Source organism: Chiloscyllium plagiosum, chromosome 5, assembly GCF_004010195.1.
Source record: "Chiloscyllium plagiosum isolate BGI_BamShark_2017 chromosome 5, ASM401019v2, whole genome shotgun sequence".
NCBI lineage: Eukaryota > Metazoa > Chordata > Chondrichthyes > Orectolobiformes > Hemiscylliidae > Chiloscyllium > Chiloscyllium plagiosum.
In genome coordinates this window covers 8,468,566-8,486,309 of record NC_057714.1, presented here as the reverse complement: position 1 = coordinate 8,486,309, position 17,744 = coordinate 8,468,566, and the positions used below count along the sequence as shown (strand labels likewise).

The 17,744-nt window shown below is 37.4% G+C and overlaps 1 protein-coding gene across 5 annotated transcripts in view; it reads right to left on the bottom strand.

The window, feature by feature from the left end:
- skap2 (src kinase associated phosphoprotein 2) overlaps positions 1-17,744 on the bottom strand; it is a 277,737-nt gene that overhangs the window by 42,585 nt on the left and 217,408 nt on the right. For 4 of the 5 annotated variants that reach the window (XM_043689567.1, XM_043689565.1, XM_043689566.1 and 1 more), the window contains exons 10-11: positions 11,803-11,886; positions 3,390-3,520 (exon numbers count right to left, since the gene is read on the bottom strand). In XM_043689567.1, coding sequence (XP_043545502.1) covers positions 3,390-3,520; positions 11,803-11,886 — 215 coding nt within the window. Of the gene's footprint in view, positions 1-3,389; positions 3,521-8,064; positions 8,509-11,802; positions 11,887-17,744 lie in introns of those variants that run through there. The other variant, XM_043689569.1, reaches the window with a different exon arrangement.

The window sequence follows — 17,744 nt, the reverse complement described above, 5'->3', positions numbered from 1 at the left end:
TACACCTCACGGATACATTACAAAATCAGTTCTATAACCAATTGTTATTGACCAGTTAAACTTTGCGCTTGGCTCAGCGCTTCGCAAAATGACATCTTCAGATAAAATTCACAGAGTGCAACATTAGAACAGTAGCATCATTTGCAGACTTATCACCTTGAGTTTTCCAATTTCAAGTTTTTCTATATTTTGGGCTTTGCATTGGAAACAAAACTACTAGACTTATTTGGCAAAACAAACCAAGCAGTAGATTTAAAAAAATGTAACCAAGAGATATATGCTTATTCCATCTGTAATTTGCAAGTCAAGAGATTGGATGATGGAGGAGACACTGGGATGTGAGAAGGAGAAATAATTCAAAGAATCCATCTTCAATGGCTTGTGTCTTGTGGCTGACTGCAACCTGTATAATGGCTGTTGCAACTGGCCATCAACATCTGCTCCATCAGTTTGGAACTGCACCTCTACCTTACAAATAGCTCCTGTGCCTTCAGTTCTGTACCATCCTTGCAGAAGGTGGACTTGTGCAAGACTCTCATGACAAAGAAAATGGCATTGCCTCTACCCATGGGGGGGAATTGCATGAAGCTTGCAAGTTTGGTAATAGCACATTAGTAATTCATCTTCAATTTACCAACTGGACCACTAGCCACACCCCCTCTCGAGTCTACTGGAAATTGCTATCAACCAGGACATATGCTTAACATACATATATTTAATTCCACAACATTTTTGTGAGGCTCATACCCATATATCACAACATGCAGTCAACCTCTCAACTATGACATAATTGTGACACAAACATATTGTCCATCGCTGACATATACTATTTCTTGTAGGACAAGTCTAAACAACTGAAGGCTGAAGGAACTAACTGGAAGGGAGATGCACACCTCAACATGCTAACTCTGCCAGAAAAGAAGGTGAAGGCCATTACTGGTACAGCCAACCCCAGGCAGAAATCATTTAAAATGGATTCGTTGGACATTTCTTTTTCTCACGTCCAGTTCCTCCTCATTCCCTCATACTTTTTGACTTGCAAGCTGCAGGTGACATAGCATATACTTGTTAGCTTCTTCAACCTCACCTTTTTGGCACAAAAGTATTGCTAGTCCAACTTCTTTTCAGATATGCAAGACGTGTAACCTAGCCAGGTAATGGAAGAACAGCAAGAAGAGACTGATGATAAAACAAACAATAGCACTGCACTTATCTTAGAGGCTAGATAGTAGCTGAACCTGCATGTAGTAAGAGGCTGCAGCCATGGCTTGCCAGATGGTGAGGTTGTGCACATGTTCTGTTGAAGAGGATGAGGGTTTCAGTAGCTAAGCTGCAGCTGAATGGAGTGATGGTTAAACACAACAAAATGTCTGATGCATTAGGAAGTCTGCCAGAAAGACTTCACTTAATGTTAGGAAAAACAGAAGTGTCCAGCAGTAAGTGGGCACAGGTGCTTTTAACAAAATCTGGAGTCCATCCTTTCAAACATAGTACTGGTGGTCAAAACAATTAATGCACTTGTGGAGCCAATCAGCATTTGATGGTCAATGTCTTTGCTTCTATTACAAAACAAGCACTCATGCTCAAATCTTAGTCTGAGCTTGAATGGCAGCTTATCGTGAATGGTCAGCTTGCTGCCATCAAACTCAAGACTATTGGCATCATAGCCAGTGTTCAAAGAGGCTTTCAAGAATTCACAGCAGGCCTGAAATCAGTTATTTAATGAACTGTTCAGATAGCTGACAGGACTGAAAGTGGATACATGGAGATATAACCTGCTTCCTTCAGAGGAAGACAACATTTACATCTCATCAGTGACACTCTGAAATCGCTGTTGTCTGCCAACCAACTTAGAAATCCAACTCCACAACCACACAGATATTGTGCAGATTGAAGTTGGATCTTCTAGGCCCAGAGCTGCTGATTGTGGTCACCTTCACTGAAACTGAACAATCCTCCACTCGGCATGCTGCAGGCAGTAAAGCAGTACTGCTTAGGACAACTAGGATAGATAACGAAACATGGAAGATTGACATTAAGGGTATGCGCATGTGCATTAGTTTACATGTGAATACAGTATACATTTTATATATAAATTTCTTATGGCTTTAATTTTTTTTTACATTTGTTGCCAAGTAACCAGCCTTTAACTTGTTGTGGTAGCTGGAATGAAGCAGGTTTAACAGACTGCCACAGGATAAAGGGATTACGATTGCTGCCAGGATACTGGGCACTGACTTGAGTGATGCACTATCATAATACACCACCTCAAGGAACAATATCACATTCAGTTCTGTTATGTGGCAGAGTTGGCATGCCACACTTGCAAAAGCCAAGTGCCTGCAGGGGAGGTGTTCGTGTAGTGATTACATCACTAGACCAGCAATCCAGAACTTCAAGTTCATGATCTGGGGACATGGATTCAAATCCTATCATGATGCAATTTGAATTCAGTTTTTTAAAAAATCTGGAATTAAAAGCAAGTCTAATAGCGGCTGTGTAACCACTTCATTATTGTAAAAACAGACATCTTTCACTAATGTCTTTTAGGGAAGGAAATCTGTTGTCCTTACCCGATCTTGGCTATCTGTGATTCTGCACACCCAGAAATGTTGTTGACTCTCAAATGGCCTCTAAGAAATAAATGCTGGTATAGCATTTCTAATGAGCAATTCTTTTTAAAACGGCATCAGCCACTACAGGGAAACCTGCAACCCAAGCAATCCCTTCTGTAAACCCTGTAAGCTTCTCTCTTGTAATAGAGAATAAATAAAGTTAGATCTCTTTGAATTGAGCATCATAAACCTAATGTTTCAGTGGACACCAAATTACAAGATGCCTCTGAGTGCAGCTTGAATGGAAATAAGAACACACAAATATCGACAGCTTCATTATCTGAACAGCTGCAAATGAACACTGATCATGAGCAAACATTCCAATTTCCAACATTGTAATAGAGGAAAAGTCACTGATGAAGCTGCTGAAAATGTTTGGGCCAAGGACAAATCCCTAAGGAACTCCTGTAGAGATATCCTAGGACTGAGATGATTGGCTTCCAACAACCAAGGCCATATTTCTTTGTGCTAGGTATGACTCCAAACATTGAAGAGTTTTTTTTTCTGATTTCCTGTGATTCTCAACTGATGCTCTAATTGAATATTGTAATATCAAAATAGTTTTTTAAAATAAAAATTCATTGTTACCACTTAAATGTTTTTCTTTGTAAACTGCAGTGTAGTAAAGAACAAATATGAATGCATCTAAAAGTATACATCAGTGCTCATATAAATTCAAGAATAAATTACCACTATTTCCAATTAATAACCTTGTGGTTTAACATTTTCAAATCAGTGATTAATAGTGCTTTTAATCCAAGAAAATAAGCTTACCTTGTTAAGAATATAAATGACATCACCACGTTTAAAAGACAGTTCATCAGACTGATCTCCTGAGCAATCCCACAATCCTTGGTAGTAATTGGCGTAGTCAGTGGCTTTGTCTTTTTCAGTTTTTTTAATAGCTAAACAAAATGTCATTATTAATTCAAAACTCCAGTAGCAAAGGATTAAAATTACAGTATAGTCACTTTTACATTTGACTGAGACAGTGCTTTGGAATACAAAACCACAGAATAAAAATAGTTGGAAATAAATGGGAGGAGAAAGCTTAAATGTATTAAAGAGATGGTCAGCCTATCAAAAAGTTTCTTTTGTAGAGAAAACCTTAATTTTAGGTGAATTGGCCATACTAAATTGCCCATAGTGTTAGGTAAGGGGTAAATGTAGGGGTATGGGTGGGTTGCGCTTCGGCGGGTCGGTGTGGACTTGTTGGGCCGAAGGGCCTGTTTCCACACTGTAATGTAATGTAATCCAATCTAATCTAATCTTTACTTTGAATATGATGTTCATATTGTCTAGATAACAGCTGCTACACTTTTTATATATCATAGTCTATTTCATTTACATGAATATATAACTGACCCAGAATTCATTGCAATGGGAATACTGGCAGTGATTGCCATAAGTTGGACCAATGCATTATACTTACCTTTCGTTTTCATCCCTGACTTGAATATTCCAAAGCACACACCTAGTTAGTCTCCGACATTCTATCCTTGACCATCTTAAGGTCATCCAAAATTCTGTTGTGTCCTAACCCAAAAGAAATTCCATTCAGCCTTCACCCATGTATTCGTTAACCTATGCTAACTCCTGATGAAGCAACATCTCAATTTTAAAATCCCCCTTCTTTTCGGTTATCCCCTCTAGTCCCATAGCCTTTGAGATACTCATACTATTAAATATCCCCAATTTTAATCACTCAAAGGGCAAACCTTTAGCTACCTAGACCATAGAGTCTATGATTCTCTCCCTGAACCACCATGCCTGCAGCTACAATTTTCGATCATTTCTCCTCATTGTTCCTAGTCTATCTTGGTTCCCATTTTAATAAGTACCTGAGAAATTCATCAGGATGTTTTATGAAAAGTGATATTGAAATACAAATTGGAGTTGTGATCCCTCATTCTCCAGAGACATATTTATGCCACAACTTATTGAGAAAATAATTTTGTATCTCAAGTATTATGACAGGTTGGAATGGAACTAACAATATAATATGCATATCTAAGGGACCAACACAGAACACACGTATGCAATCTATTAAAGTAGGGATGGGTCACAATCTATTGGCAGAACTACATCTATATATCAATGAGATATTTTGTTGAAGCTTTTCATCTTACTCTCAACATTCACAAAATACCAATTATTTATATTGTATGAGGGAAGAGTGCTCATTGGTTGGAAACTGGACTCTAATTGAGAGAATTCTATCTAATTGATATAATGATGATCTGTGGTTAACTACCTGGCAGTGGCACAACCATATCTACAACCTATTCTGAAAGTATTGTGCACATTTCGATAGCTGTGACAAATTCCAGAGTACTACAGACCATTCAAACTATTCTGAAGCAATCAACAACATTCTAACGTTTAAAAAGCCACAACATAGTTAATATATCATTTCACCCTATTTCTCAAAGGTACAGGGACCTTTGAAATAAAGTAGGATCTGAATCAAGATCCACGTCTTTACCTAAAGCTAATCAGTTCTTTATTGGACAACACCCTGCTCAACAGAATAGATTCACTACATTGTGGAAACAATCCCTTCGGCCAAACAAGTCATACTGACTCTCCGAAGAATAACCCACCCAGACTCATTTCCCTCTGACTAATGCACCTAAAACTACGGGAAATTAATTTAGCAAGGCCAATCCACCTGACCTGGACTGTGGGAGGAAACTGGAGCACTTGGAGGAAACCCACGCAGACACGGGGAGAATGTGCAAACTCCACACAGACAGTCGCCCAAGGCTGGAATCGAACCCAGGTTCCTGGCCCTGTGAGGCTGCAGTGCTAACCACTGAGCCATTTGGGAAATTGTGTTTACAAACAAGCGGAAAAATATTGCTGCTGTCAATCTCCAGCTGTAGAGGTAATAAGCTCTATTTTTAAATACTGTTTTTGATATTATTTATATTTGGCAAAGGTTAATCTCTATTTAATTATTTAGTAACCCACTTCACTAAATGATTTTATTAAAATATTGATTATTAATGTGATACATGCTCATGCTGAAAGAATGCATGGAGACCTAAAGCTCAGTTTGACAATAACGTTGTCTTAAGACATCAAATTCAATCTCAATATTCATTTCTCTCAAATTCACGTACATAGTTTTGTGGTTCTTAAACTAACCTGTAATTTGACGATGGATAACTTTTTAACAAAAGCATTTTTTATTTTTTATTTATAGATTAACAAACAGAAGCCCAACAATTGAAAGTTTTAATATTTCTAGTAATAGGTTATTTTGCAATATTCTATGCTCATGAGGTCATGAACTTTCTAGATTACACTATAACCCCGTTAAGCAAACATTAATTCTGGGGCTGTGTTTGATTAACTTTGGCAGTTTATCTCACAACCTACAATGTGATCTCGATAAAGCAGGTCAATTTGGTTGCTTAATTGTGATGCATGTCACAACTATACATTTAAGCAGATTATTTGTGCATATCTCAAAAATTTGTAAAATTGTTTCATATCACATGACCTCAGTATTGTTTTGCCTCTCATTATGGGACAAGAAAACTGGTATCAGAGAATGGAGAACAATTTACAATTCAATTAATCAAGCAAAATAAATCTTATTTTCACATGTACTCCATTAGTCCCAACATAGTTCAAGGGTTTATCTTAATATCTTTTCATCATGACAAAGTAAAGAACTCATGGCTAAACTTTAATAGGCATTTATTTTGAAAAAGGTTATGTTCACTCTCATGTACTTTCCATGAGGTAAAACTTATTTTATGCATTCTTTAAAATAAATGTTAAATACCCAATTTATAGATTTTTAAAAAGAAAGTAGCGTTAATAGTAATAAAACCAGTTTCTCCTTGTTTACATCTCGCTGCAACTCAGTACGGAGTATTCCAAGTCCTGTTGTAAATCTAGATTACTTCTGAAGTTAGCTGATCAAGTTGCACAAAGTGGACTAATTTATCCAAACATCTGTTCAAATTAAAAATTTGCTGCTACCTAGCTAATTTGAAAAAATCAATCCCCTAATAAATCAGTGAGGTACAAATAATCTAAAATGAGCTGAAGTACCAGCTTTGAAGAGTTTGCCATTGCAAATTGATATTATCTAAATGTTCTGGATATCAAATTCTGTCTCACTTCAATTTAGTGATTGTGTATACTAAATATTAATGGAAATATGGTGTCTGAACAGTTGAATATGTAATAAGGCTAGCTAATATTTTGGTGTAAGTTAACTAATCATTTGGTACTCATTGAATAAACACATATACGCTTAAAGAAAAAATTATTTTAGTTTAAAAATAATCTAAAAGGAATAATCTAAAATAATTTAAAATTTTCTTTAAGACATTCAGAAAAAAATTTTTTAAAAAAAGTTAAAAGTCTTACTTCTACACGGTAACTAGTTTTTAAACTTTTAGCCCATAGAAATGTGTAGAAATAAAGCCACAGAGATTCAGGACTGTCTCCAGTGCTGTACCATTAATTCTATATGATCAAAAAAAGCATTTTAAACAGGATTCAAAATATGGGATATGCTGGTTTATTATCTTTCATATTTCTTCCTTTATTCATGTCTAATTAACATGGCTACATTTTTCACCTGCCCTTTCTAAAATAAGTTTTTCCCAAAAACAAAATGAATTTTAACAATTGTCTTATTTTTCTTCCTTGTCACTCTCTTGTGTATTTTGAACGTTGGCTCATATTGTAAAGGCACGAATAAAAATGGGTTTTGGAAAGATAGGATAAATTGTCTTCTTGCTGCCCAATTTCTCTTCTTTTACGTTCTTCCAGGCAACTCCATTTCACTATTGTTTTATGCTCTAGCCCAACATGAATTTATAATCCATTGTGTTTTCATTATAAAAATACTAGTTTTACAGGTGTATGTAAGGATAGATCTGGCTCAAATATGCAATTAAGTTCATATTTGATACACGAAAATATAAATCATCAGAAAAGGTTTTTTAAATGACTATTCCTAGTGTGCATGACTGCAGGTCATGACCAAAGGCTCAGAAGGGCAAAGCCAACAGTGTTATCAGTGAGTCCACGTGAAGAACAATAACAATTAGAGAACATCAGTCATAGCAATTACATTATTGCAGGTTTCTGAGAGCTCATGTGTAGAATCAGTGCAAGTTCTTGTGACTATTTCACGAACACATTCCAGCACTTTCCAGGGGAGGTGATGGCCTAGTGGCACTATCACTGGGTTGTTAATCCAGAGACCTAGTTAACATTCCCGGAACCTGGATTTAAATCACACAATTGCAGATAGTGAAATCTGAATTCAATAAAAAGCTGCAATTAAAGATGACCGTAAAGCCACTATTGATTGTTTGAAAAATCCATCAGGTTCACTAATGTCCTTTAGGGAAGGAAACTTCCGTCCTTACCTGATCTGGCCTACACATGACTTCAGAACCACAGCAATGTGGTTGGCTCTTAACTGCCGTCTCAGTAATTAGGGATGTGTAACAAATGTTGACTTAGCCAGCGAGGTCCTGATTCCATGAATGAATAAAAAGAAGTTGGGGAAGTCTCTGTCAGCTGAAGTCCCTGACAGTCGGAAGATTACTGGGTATCAGACCAGTGCTGGCCTGAGATGTCATGGGTCTACGCAGAACATTGCACAGATGATGGAGGGAGTCCATTCCACATATTGATTTCCAAGAACTTCTTTTCATCACCCTTAACTTGAATTCACATTTCCTCATGGACCACTACCTGCAGCCACCACCTAATCCCTCACCAAAACGTTGGGTGGTGAAATTTGGTGGAGGGTGAATTCAGGAGAGGGGGTAATGGTAAAAAGGAATCAGATGTTACATCGTCATGTATGATCAATTTAGTTGCAAGGGTATGAGCAAGTTGCAAGACCAAAAGCCTAAGGAAAAGGGGAAAATATAAAATTCCATTAAAAATTCTCCAACGTTCAAGCTTGCTCTTTCTTTTGCACCTCTACATTCAAAACAATAAAATTGGGAAAGCTTCCTCAATGGATGACAGTAATAACGTTTTTTTTTAAAGTGGTAACTTTCACTCATTAATCAAAAATGACCAACATTTAAAATGCGAGAGATTTGGTACAAGTAGGCAGTATTGATGAAGTGTAATCCACGATAACTAGAAATATTTTATTTGCACTTTAAAACTTCAAATAGTTTATGTAGACAATCGCTTCCTCTCTGTAAGGCTAAGTCGGACTGAAAATATCTGACATTCTTCAGCAAGGTCAGAAGTTCATATTAAAGGATGCTCAGCAAGAAAGAAATACCCTTGTCTACTTTCTGATCTGCATAGCAACTGAACTTCTAGGGTTACATAGTTAACTAGTTAGATAAGGGCAAAGGTCATTAGTGAACAACAGCATCATCTCAATTGTTTATATCAAGTACTATGTCAACATTTAGAGAATTTCAGAGAATTTCATTGTTACCATACAGCAAAACAATAGGAATAAAGTTTTAAAAAACCTCTCAAACAAACCAAGACAAGTAACCATTCGCTGCGTTTTCTGGTTATCCTCAAATATTGTCATTAGATGACCCACTGACCACTTCCTTTATGTGAAGCTTGTGTGTAATCCAAAGTCTAACAGTAACTTGCTTCTAACTTCCTCTGTGGGCTATCCTCAAAGTGAGTTCTGTTTCCTCTCCATATGCCATAATAGGAAAGGATCTGAAAAGTAACTTCCTGTGCATATACTGCCTGTCCACCCATTCTTTGTTTGGCAGCACTAAAGCAATGATATATTTGGTGTAAATGATGAGGAAGATAACCCTGACTGCATTTCCTTGCAGGACACATTACAGATACAATTGCAAAGCCTCATTTAATTGTGGGGAGGTGTACGTTTCTAATAAGCAGATTTACCCTACACTGTGTGTCTTGGAGTTGTCGTAGCAAATTCAATGTCCTTGAGTTCATGATGTAGTATGTTTTCACCCCTACTAGAAATTAAATGCAACTGTGCAAGGTCACACTTATATGATCCAATGGAACTATAGTAGTTGGTCTTGAGTTAATAATTATATCAGAGGCATTTATGCAAAACTTCTCCCGATCCAGGTACGTTCTGTTCTGATTTTTAATTCGGTGTGTCACCAGCATTTCATATTTAAGCAGTCTTCATTTGCTTTTTACACTAATCACATGCAATGAAGATATGCATGGCCAACATTTAACTGGGCTGCAGATCAATTAGCAGTCTTAAGTTTATCTGATTTTTATCAAAGCAGACAGAGCAGTGGGTCGATCATAAGAGCCTGTGTCATGTTGACCTTTTCAGAGACATCTACATTGCTGGTCCCCAGGGTAACTCTAGGGCCCATGTCAGCCTCTGAATGACAGAAGTCTGTTTCACTAAACCACAAAGTATACACAGATGTCTATATCAGAATCCTAAAGGTGTGACAGCAACTGTGTATTATGTCTATAAGCTGTCCTGTCATGGTGACACTTCCCCAATGATGATTTGCTAATTTATTCACCTAAATCTCTTTTGCACAGAAATAAAGGTAATTGAGTCATTACAAAGTAATTCAGGCACAACTAAATTGGCTTATTTTATAAATCCTTCTCAAGTGGCCCCCACATACACTAATCAATACATATGAGCTTTGCTCCTGCCACATAAGTACATAAAATTGGATAAAAAGCCAGACTAGTTCCTCAACTTCCCATAGGGGTTGCTGTAGAAAGTGATGATTGGAAGAGAGATAATCACATTTAAGAGAAATTTTGCCTACCATGCACGGAGGCTCTGTGGTACTGATACATTTTAGAAGGGGGGGAGGGGGGGAGTGGAATGCGATACAGATTGGCTTGTAGTTTGAGTCTATACACTATGTGATTCTCTAAATGTTTGCCCAATTATGAATCCCCAATTTACATTTTATCAATAAAATATTTTTAAACGTTGGTCATATGGGGGGGGGGGGGGAAATCGAAAGCTTTAAAATACCAAATTTATATTCTTCTGCACCAATCAAATGGTCATTGAGTAATTCTCAAATGCTTGAATTAACTAATCAGTGAATACCATCAAATACAACACATCAAAAAACTTGGAAATTAGAAAAATGCACATCTTAAAAAATTTTTGGAGACAGTTTTTAAATGAAAGGAACTTACCTACTATTGAACCATTTGAAGAATAATCAGCACAAACCTCCCAGCAAAAACCCAACACTCTTATCTCACATGAATATGTATTTCTCCTTTTAAAAATGTAAACTTCCAAAACAATTACATTAAAATATTTTAAAAAGTAGTAAATTGGGTGGGCAAATACTTTATCTGAAAGAACTACTGCACTTTTAGGAAACACACTCAAAGAGGAAAATGAACACATACCAATGGTGTAACACACTATACTACAACTGGTGTAATGACAAAACTAGAGAGGTTGAGCAAGATTCCAAGTGCTACTGTACCAAGATATTAGTAACCAGCCAGGGAAATAGAAGGGAATTAGCAATCAGAATTTCTATTCCGAAACATTATACAGTGACATAAAAATAGAAAATGCTGAAAAAGTCAAGCTGCTCTGCAGAAAGAGACAAAAACAATTAAGGTTTCAATGATCTTTCATCACAATCTGAAACATCAACCTTAAATGTTAGCTGTTCCTTTCTCCACAAATGCTGCCTTATCTGAATATTTTCAGCATTTTCTGTTTGCATTTCTGATTTTAAGCATTTGTACTGTACAGCTACCACTGTGGAAACAGCAACTGTGCAGTCATCAGGTGATGACATATTTGACTGCATGTTCTCCCCAGTTGAACAGCTTGATGTCACTGTATGCACTGAAACACGATGCATGAGAGAACCATAGAAGAGAATGAAATAAGTTAATTCTTGATGTCAAGGCAACAAGCATCTATCCTAGGTAGCTAGTTTTTACAAATGTATATAATTCAATTGTTCATGGGGTAAAGTGAGTATTTGAGGGAAAATGATGCTCAATCTCAAACAAAGTAATCCAGTGACTCAAATGTTAGGAAAACTGCCTTGCTCCAAGTGGAATTGCATTAATTTTATTCCAATGTGGTTACTCCACTACTTGCCTGACAAAATAAACAAGGAAAACTTAAGCCACCTGGAACACGTTCTAGCAATTAATGGTAGAAATATCTTCACCTTTGCCTATTCAAAAATCATTTCAATCACTGTACCTGTTTTACTCCCACCACTCTGTTGCTGCTTCTTTTCAGTTTCATCAAATCGTGATAGAGGTTGTTGGAAATCATTCTCTTCTTCTGTGTATGTGTGGGGGAAGGGGATGGGTGGTGAAGAGAAAAATAAATAACTATCATAAATACTGTATAATTTATGTACATGAAAAAAATCACTCAGAGGAACCCGATTATCCACCATTGTGGAGGAGACCCTCCTGCTTAAAAGTGGCTGTTAATTGAATCAATGCTTGATGCTGATGAAATACCCAATCAAAAACAAAGCAGCAGCTCAGTATAAGTTGAAACAAGCTCAGTAAAAAGGAAATCTAACCCAGTTTGAATGACTCATAACATGACCTCATCTGAAGAGCACAGTATAAGTGTATTATTCCAAATGGAAAAGAATACACTATAGTACAAAACGGGGACTAATGTGATTAAAAATGCACATTCAGAAGATATTAGCCCAGTAGTTGAAAATTACAATACAACCTAAAATCTTAATTCCTGCCCATCTGATTTGCAGCTAATCTTGTGAGCAAGATGTAGTCTACACTATATCAAAAATTAATATTTAAATACAGGAAAATAAGTTTATCCAGTAATTTAGAACAAAATGAACATTTACTGTGAATTGCGAAAAACTGAAACATATAAAAGTTATTGCATCAACACATTTCTTTCTGTATATTCAGTAAATCTCTGTATTTATGTCCCCCATATGTACGTCTTCACTATCATCTTGATTTGCTCCACTGATTGACCAAAAAAAAAGGTCGGCACAGTGGCTCAGTAGTTAGCAGGTACCTGGGTTCGATTCTAGCTTTGGGTGACTGTCTGTGTGGAGTTTGCACATGCTCCATGTTTATGTAGGTTTCCTCCGGGTGCCCTGGTTTCCTCCCACAATCCAAAGATGTGCAGGTTAGGTGAACTGACCATGCTAAATTGCCCTTAGTGTTCAGGGATGTGTAGGTTAAGTGCATTAGTCAAGGGTAAATGTAGAGTTATTGGGTAGGGGAATGAGTATGGGTGGATTACTCTTTGGAGGGTCGGTGTGGACTTGTTGGGCTGAAGGGCCTGTAGGGATTCTATGATTTTAGAAACAAACCACAGTAGACTAAAATTATTTGCTGTAAAATAATAATGACTATAAAGGATGAAGTTAATTTTAAATAATTCTGTATTCACAACAGTTAGTGATATTGAGAGGATTTTTAAAAATATTTTCACAATTGAATTTTCAAAACTCGCCTGTCGTTTTAAATAAACGCTTCGGCATAGGTTGAAAAGTAGAAAAATGATAAGCGTTTTGAAAATATAAACTGACTATAAATTAACAACTTCAAAGCAATTGCAGAACCTTTACCTCAAAATAATGTTTGTTATATATCAGTAATGTTATGTATTTTTGGATCCAATAGATAACTTACTGATTTTTCATTATTTGTGGAGAATGACTATGTATCAGTCACTGTCAAAATTTCATTTTCAGAACATTTAAACCTTGTAAGACTGCTTTTGTAATCAATCTTTTTAATGATGAGGTGTTTGAAACAATGTTGTTGAGGGATACATGAGAAACAAAGTATCTATAACAGCTTTTATCTGTCTGAAATTTCTGATTAGTCAATGGCTTGACTGAGTACATAGAGACAGGCACACGTGCCACAGTTATTGGCCCCTGGGCTCCGCTCTCTGATCCAAGTTATGGGGCACCACCTCGTGCTCTTTGGCCCCAATCATGGGATCGAGAGCTCCTGGTCTCTGACTTTGGGACTATAGCTTCTATGCCCTGGCTCTAGTTATGGCCTGTGTTTGATGTACTCTGGTGTCAGCAGGCATCAGTTCTTATCATTTCTCAGCACTGCTCACTGTGCTCTGCCCCTCAGCTCTTGCCATTTCCTGAACACGGTCACTACGCTCTTGACAAAGAAGAAGTGGGAAGAGCAGATGAAAAACTGGAATGTGATCATGAATACTAGTGGGCTGATAGACTGCTTTTGTAATCAATCTTTTTAATGATGAGGTGTTTGAAACAATGTTGTTGAGGGATACATGAGAAACAAAGTATCTATAACAGCTTTTATCTGTCTGAAATTTCTGATTAGTCAATGGCTTGACTGAATACATAGAGACAGGCACACGTGCCACAGTTATTGGCCCCTGGGCTCCGGCTCTCTGATCCAAGTTATGGGGCACCACCTCGTGCTCTTTGGCCCCAATCATGGGATCGAGAGCTCCTGGTCTCTGACTTTGATTATGGGACTACAGCTTCTATGCCCTGGCTCTAGTTATGGGCTGTGTTTGATGTACTCTGGTGTCAGCAGGCATCAGTTCTTATCATTTCTCAGCACTGTTCACTGTGTCTGCCCCTCAGCTCTTGCCATTTCCTGAACACGGTCACTATGCTCTTGACAAAGAAGAAGTGGGAAGAGCAGATGGAAAACTGGAATGTGATCATGAATACTAGTGGGCTGATTAATGGTATGGGGAGACAAGGAATAGCAAGGGTGGTTGCAGTTGTCCTGATGGGTGACAGTGGCATTGTAGCAAAGTGGGAAATGACAGCATAGCATGAGGATGTTAAAGGAGGGAGAGACAGGGGATGGCAAGGGAGAGAATGCAGACAAAAGAAATGCGTTGGAGATTAGGTTGGCATGGGATTATATGGGAAGGATGAAAGTGATATAATGGGTATGGGCATGAGAGGGATGGCATGGGAAGGATGGAATGACATGGGATTGGGTTTGAAGAATTTGCTGCAATAACAAAGCTAACTTCACCAGAAATATTTTATACATATCTGCTCGGTTTACAATATTAATTTTCCTAAAGATCCTTACAACATTTATTTCATTGCAGCTAGTCACATCATTAAGCATCAATCAGCCTTTTAAAACTTCATGTCATCCAAAGATATATCCCACTTCTTTTTTGTCATTTGATAAACCAGTTTTAGTACTTTTGGTTGTATTTCAGCCTGACACTCCTGATCTTTGGGCACCCAGTGCAGAGGAGTGCAGGCAGATTGGAGGATGCCCTTGTGGGTCTGCTCCTGGGCCTTGTCAGGCTGCCTATAAACAGGTCCAGGCAGTGCTCTGTGGAGGTGGTCATCTGTGCTGATTGCCTATCCTCTCTGCTGTTACATTTGATCCTGGGTGTCACTGGAGAACGATCATGCAATGTCTACCAATGTTCTTAATGCCTTGAGAGAGAGCTGAGCACTGAGGGATGGAATGCTTCATTTCCCCCTCCCTCTGTTTTCATGTAGTTTCCTCCACCTCTTCCGACCATGTCCCCTCTCACGTTTTTGATGTCAGAATTACCCGTAACAGACTTTGGTTGGTTAAAACACAAATGGCCACACAGTTTTCCTGGTAGTGGAAAAATATACGGGATAAAGTCTATTCACAAAAGTGTCTTTCCTTTCTTGTTCATAATACATTACCACAAGTGATTTAGAGGGGGGAAAAAAACTCACTGGCCATGTAAAAGAAAAAGTTGCATGCTATAGAGCTCCCTTGTGGTTCTGCGGGAGTGACCCATCCTGGACCAGGATGCCCAGGACCCACCTGCTCCAGAGGTGTGCAATATCATCTCTGAACAGGTTGATAAGAAAAATAGAAGGAGGAAAACAGAAAACAAAAATTAGGGTTCTTGTAGTGCAGAACAAACAGCAGACACAGTGGCACAGTGGTAGTATCCCAGCTCTGGACTGGGAGGCCCAGGTTCAAGTCCCACCTGAACCAGTGTAATAGCATCTCTAAACTGGTTGATTAGAAAAATAAGTTGATTCGAAAAATAAGTTACACAGGAAAATTATGAAGCAAAGCTGGCGGTCCTCTTATGGCATAGAAGTAATTAAGCATTAATTAGCCTTTAGAAACTTTAAGTCTTCCAAGGATAAATCCCAGCTAACATTTTATCATGCAGTTCTATTATACACACACCAGCAGGCTTCCTGTATCTCACTCAAGTGGATGTTTTTTCATTTGTTTACCCAATGAGTGGCAATAGGACTCTAAGAGATACCATAACGAAATCTAATTCTGTTGTTGCGCCACATTCACTTACCAGCAGGAGGCATCATGTATAAAAGTTTAGTGGAAATTCTAGCCAATTATTACCTCCTCCCTATCCAAGGGAATCTCCAATTTTACATTCAACAATATTTTCCTCCACAGAGATAAGACCTTCTCAGGCAGAATAGACCCCCAAGCTTAAGAAATTCCACACTTTCAGAGGTTGACACATAGATTTTGAAAAGAAAACTGCATTCATGAAAATTCGACTGGTACTTGTGCACCCACCCAGTCTTTTGGGAACAGCACTACCAGACCAATTTTTAAAAAGATAATCTTAATACAGAATGCATTTATGTTGAATGCATATAGGCTTGCAGTGTAATTTATAAAACAATAAAAATACACAGGCATTTTGATCATCAGCACTACTCTCTTGGCCATTGCATATAACAATCAATGATGTCTTGGTCTGGATGATTGACAGCTTGTCACCTTTGTGATTAATTAAGTTTTGTTAGCAACTGACACGGACATTTGACAAGTCATTCGCAGAATTTTAACCATAGTAAACACAAACAACACAGCAAAAGTCAAACCACACAGATGGTTGTAACGCATTCATTATGTGGTTTCCATAGTAATCATAAATCTGGAAGGTTCTGGCAAATAAACAGCTTGTATTTACACACCATTCAGCTGCTATCAAAACCGTTCAAATGTTGGCTTAGCATTCTAATCACAGAGCTTTCAAGTGACAAAAGTAAGGGTCATTTTTCATCAGCAATACACAAACTACTGCTTTACTGTGGTAAATACATACATAAAACATTAATGTAACTTAAGTAATTAAACAATAAGAAAATTTATTGTCGATGGTATTTTAGGACCTTAAAAGGTTACAAGGCTATAAACATTTGGAATTAATATTGTTCAATTTGATGACTACAAATTTAGCTCATTATTTTAACTATTAAAAGAGGTACAAAAATCAAAGATAGACAACATTAAACTCAGAAAAGGGCAGTGAATGATCAGCTTATTGATTGTAAGTATACTGAATCTTTACTGTGTATCACAACCACACTATGCTATAGAGAAACCAAAATATGACTGAAAAGAATAGACTGTAGAGACAGCAGTATTAAATATATTTTTCAATACTACTTTCTTTCACTAATGCTTAAGTTGGCTATTTTCCTACAGAAGAACAGAAAAAAAATGACAGACCATTTTGATTCATAAGCAAGGATATCGGTGGCCTTCCCTGTTTTTTACCGTTGATTTACTGTTCAAGGAAATAACAAAGAGGAAAGAAATGGAAGTCGCAATCAAAACTGCTCTGTTTAGCATTTTTGTGTTGTGCCCTAACTTCTTGCAGCTTTCTATATTTAAACAGTATGACCCAGTTCCTAATAGTCAGACAGGAGACACTTAAACAACATGAAGATAGGATTGTGGTTGATTGAAAATGGCTCATTTCAGGAGGATATATCAGATAGACAATTTGATGATGTTTTGGGAAAAATAAAGAAAGAAAGTTGACATGAAAAGCAGAAGAAATGAAGAGCCATTTAGAAGTTCAGATACATCAACCTGTGATAGTGAACTAACAATTGACAGTTGTAAAAAAACATACAAGATCCTAGGTTTATAAGTAAGTCTATTCGCTACAAGGGTTCCAGCCACTTAGCAATGCTATTGTGGCTTTAATATTTGCAAATAATTGTAGGTAATAAGTTGTAAAATGGGTTGGAGAAGAACAGAGTGTGTTCCCTCACGTTGTTATTTTTAGCTCCTTCCATTTCCTATTACCCAAGAACATAAAAATAAGAGCGGGAACAAACCATATGCTGTCTTGAGCCTGTAGCTCCATTCAATAGGATCATGAATGATCTTCACCCTCAACTCCATTTT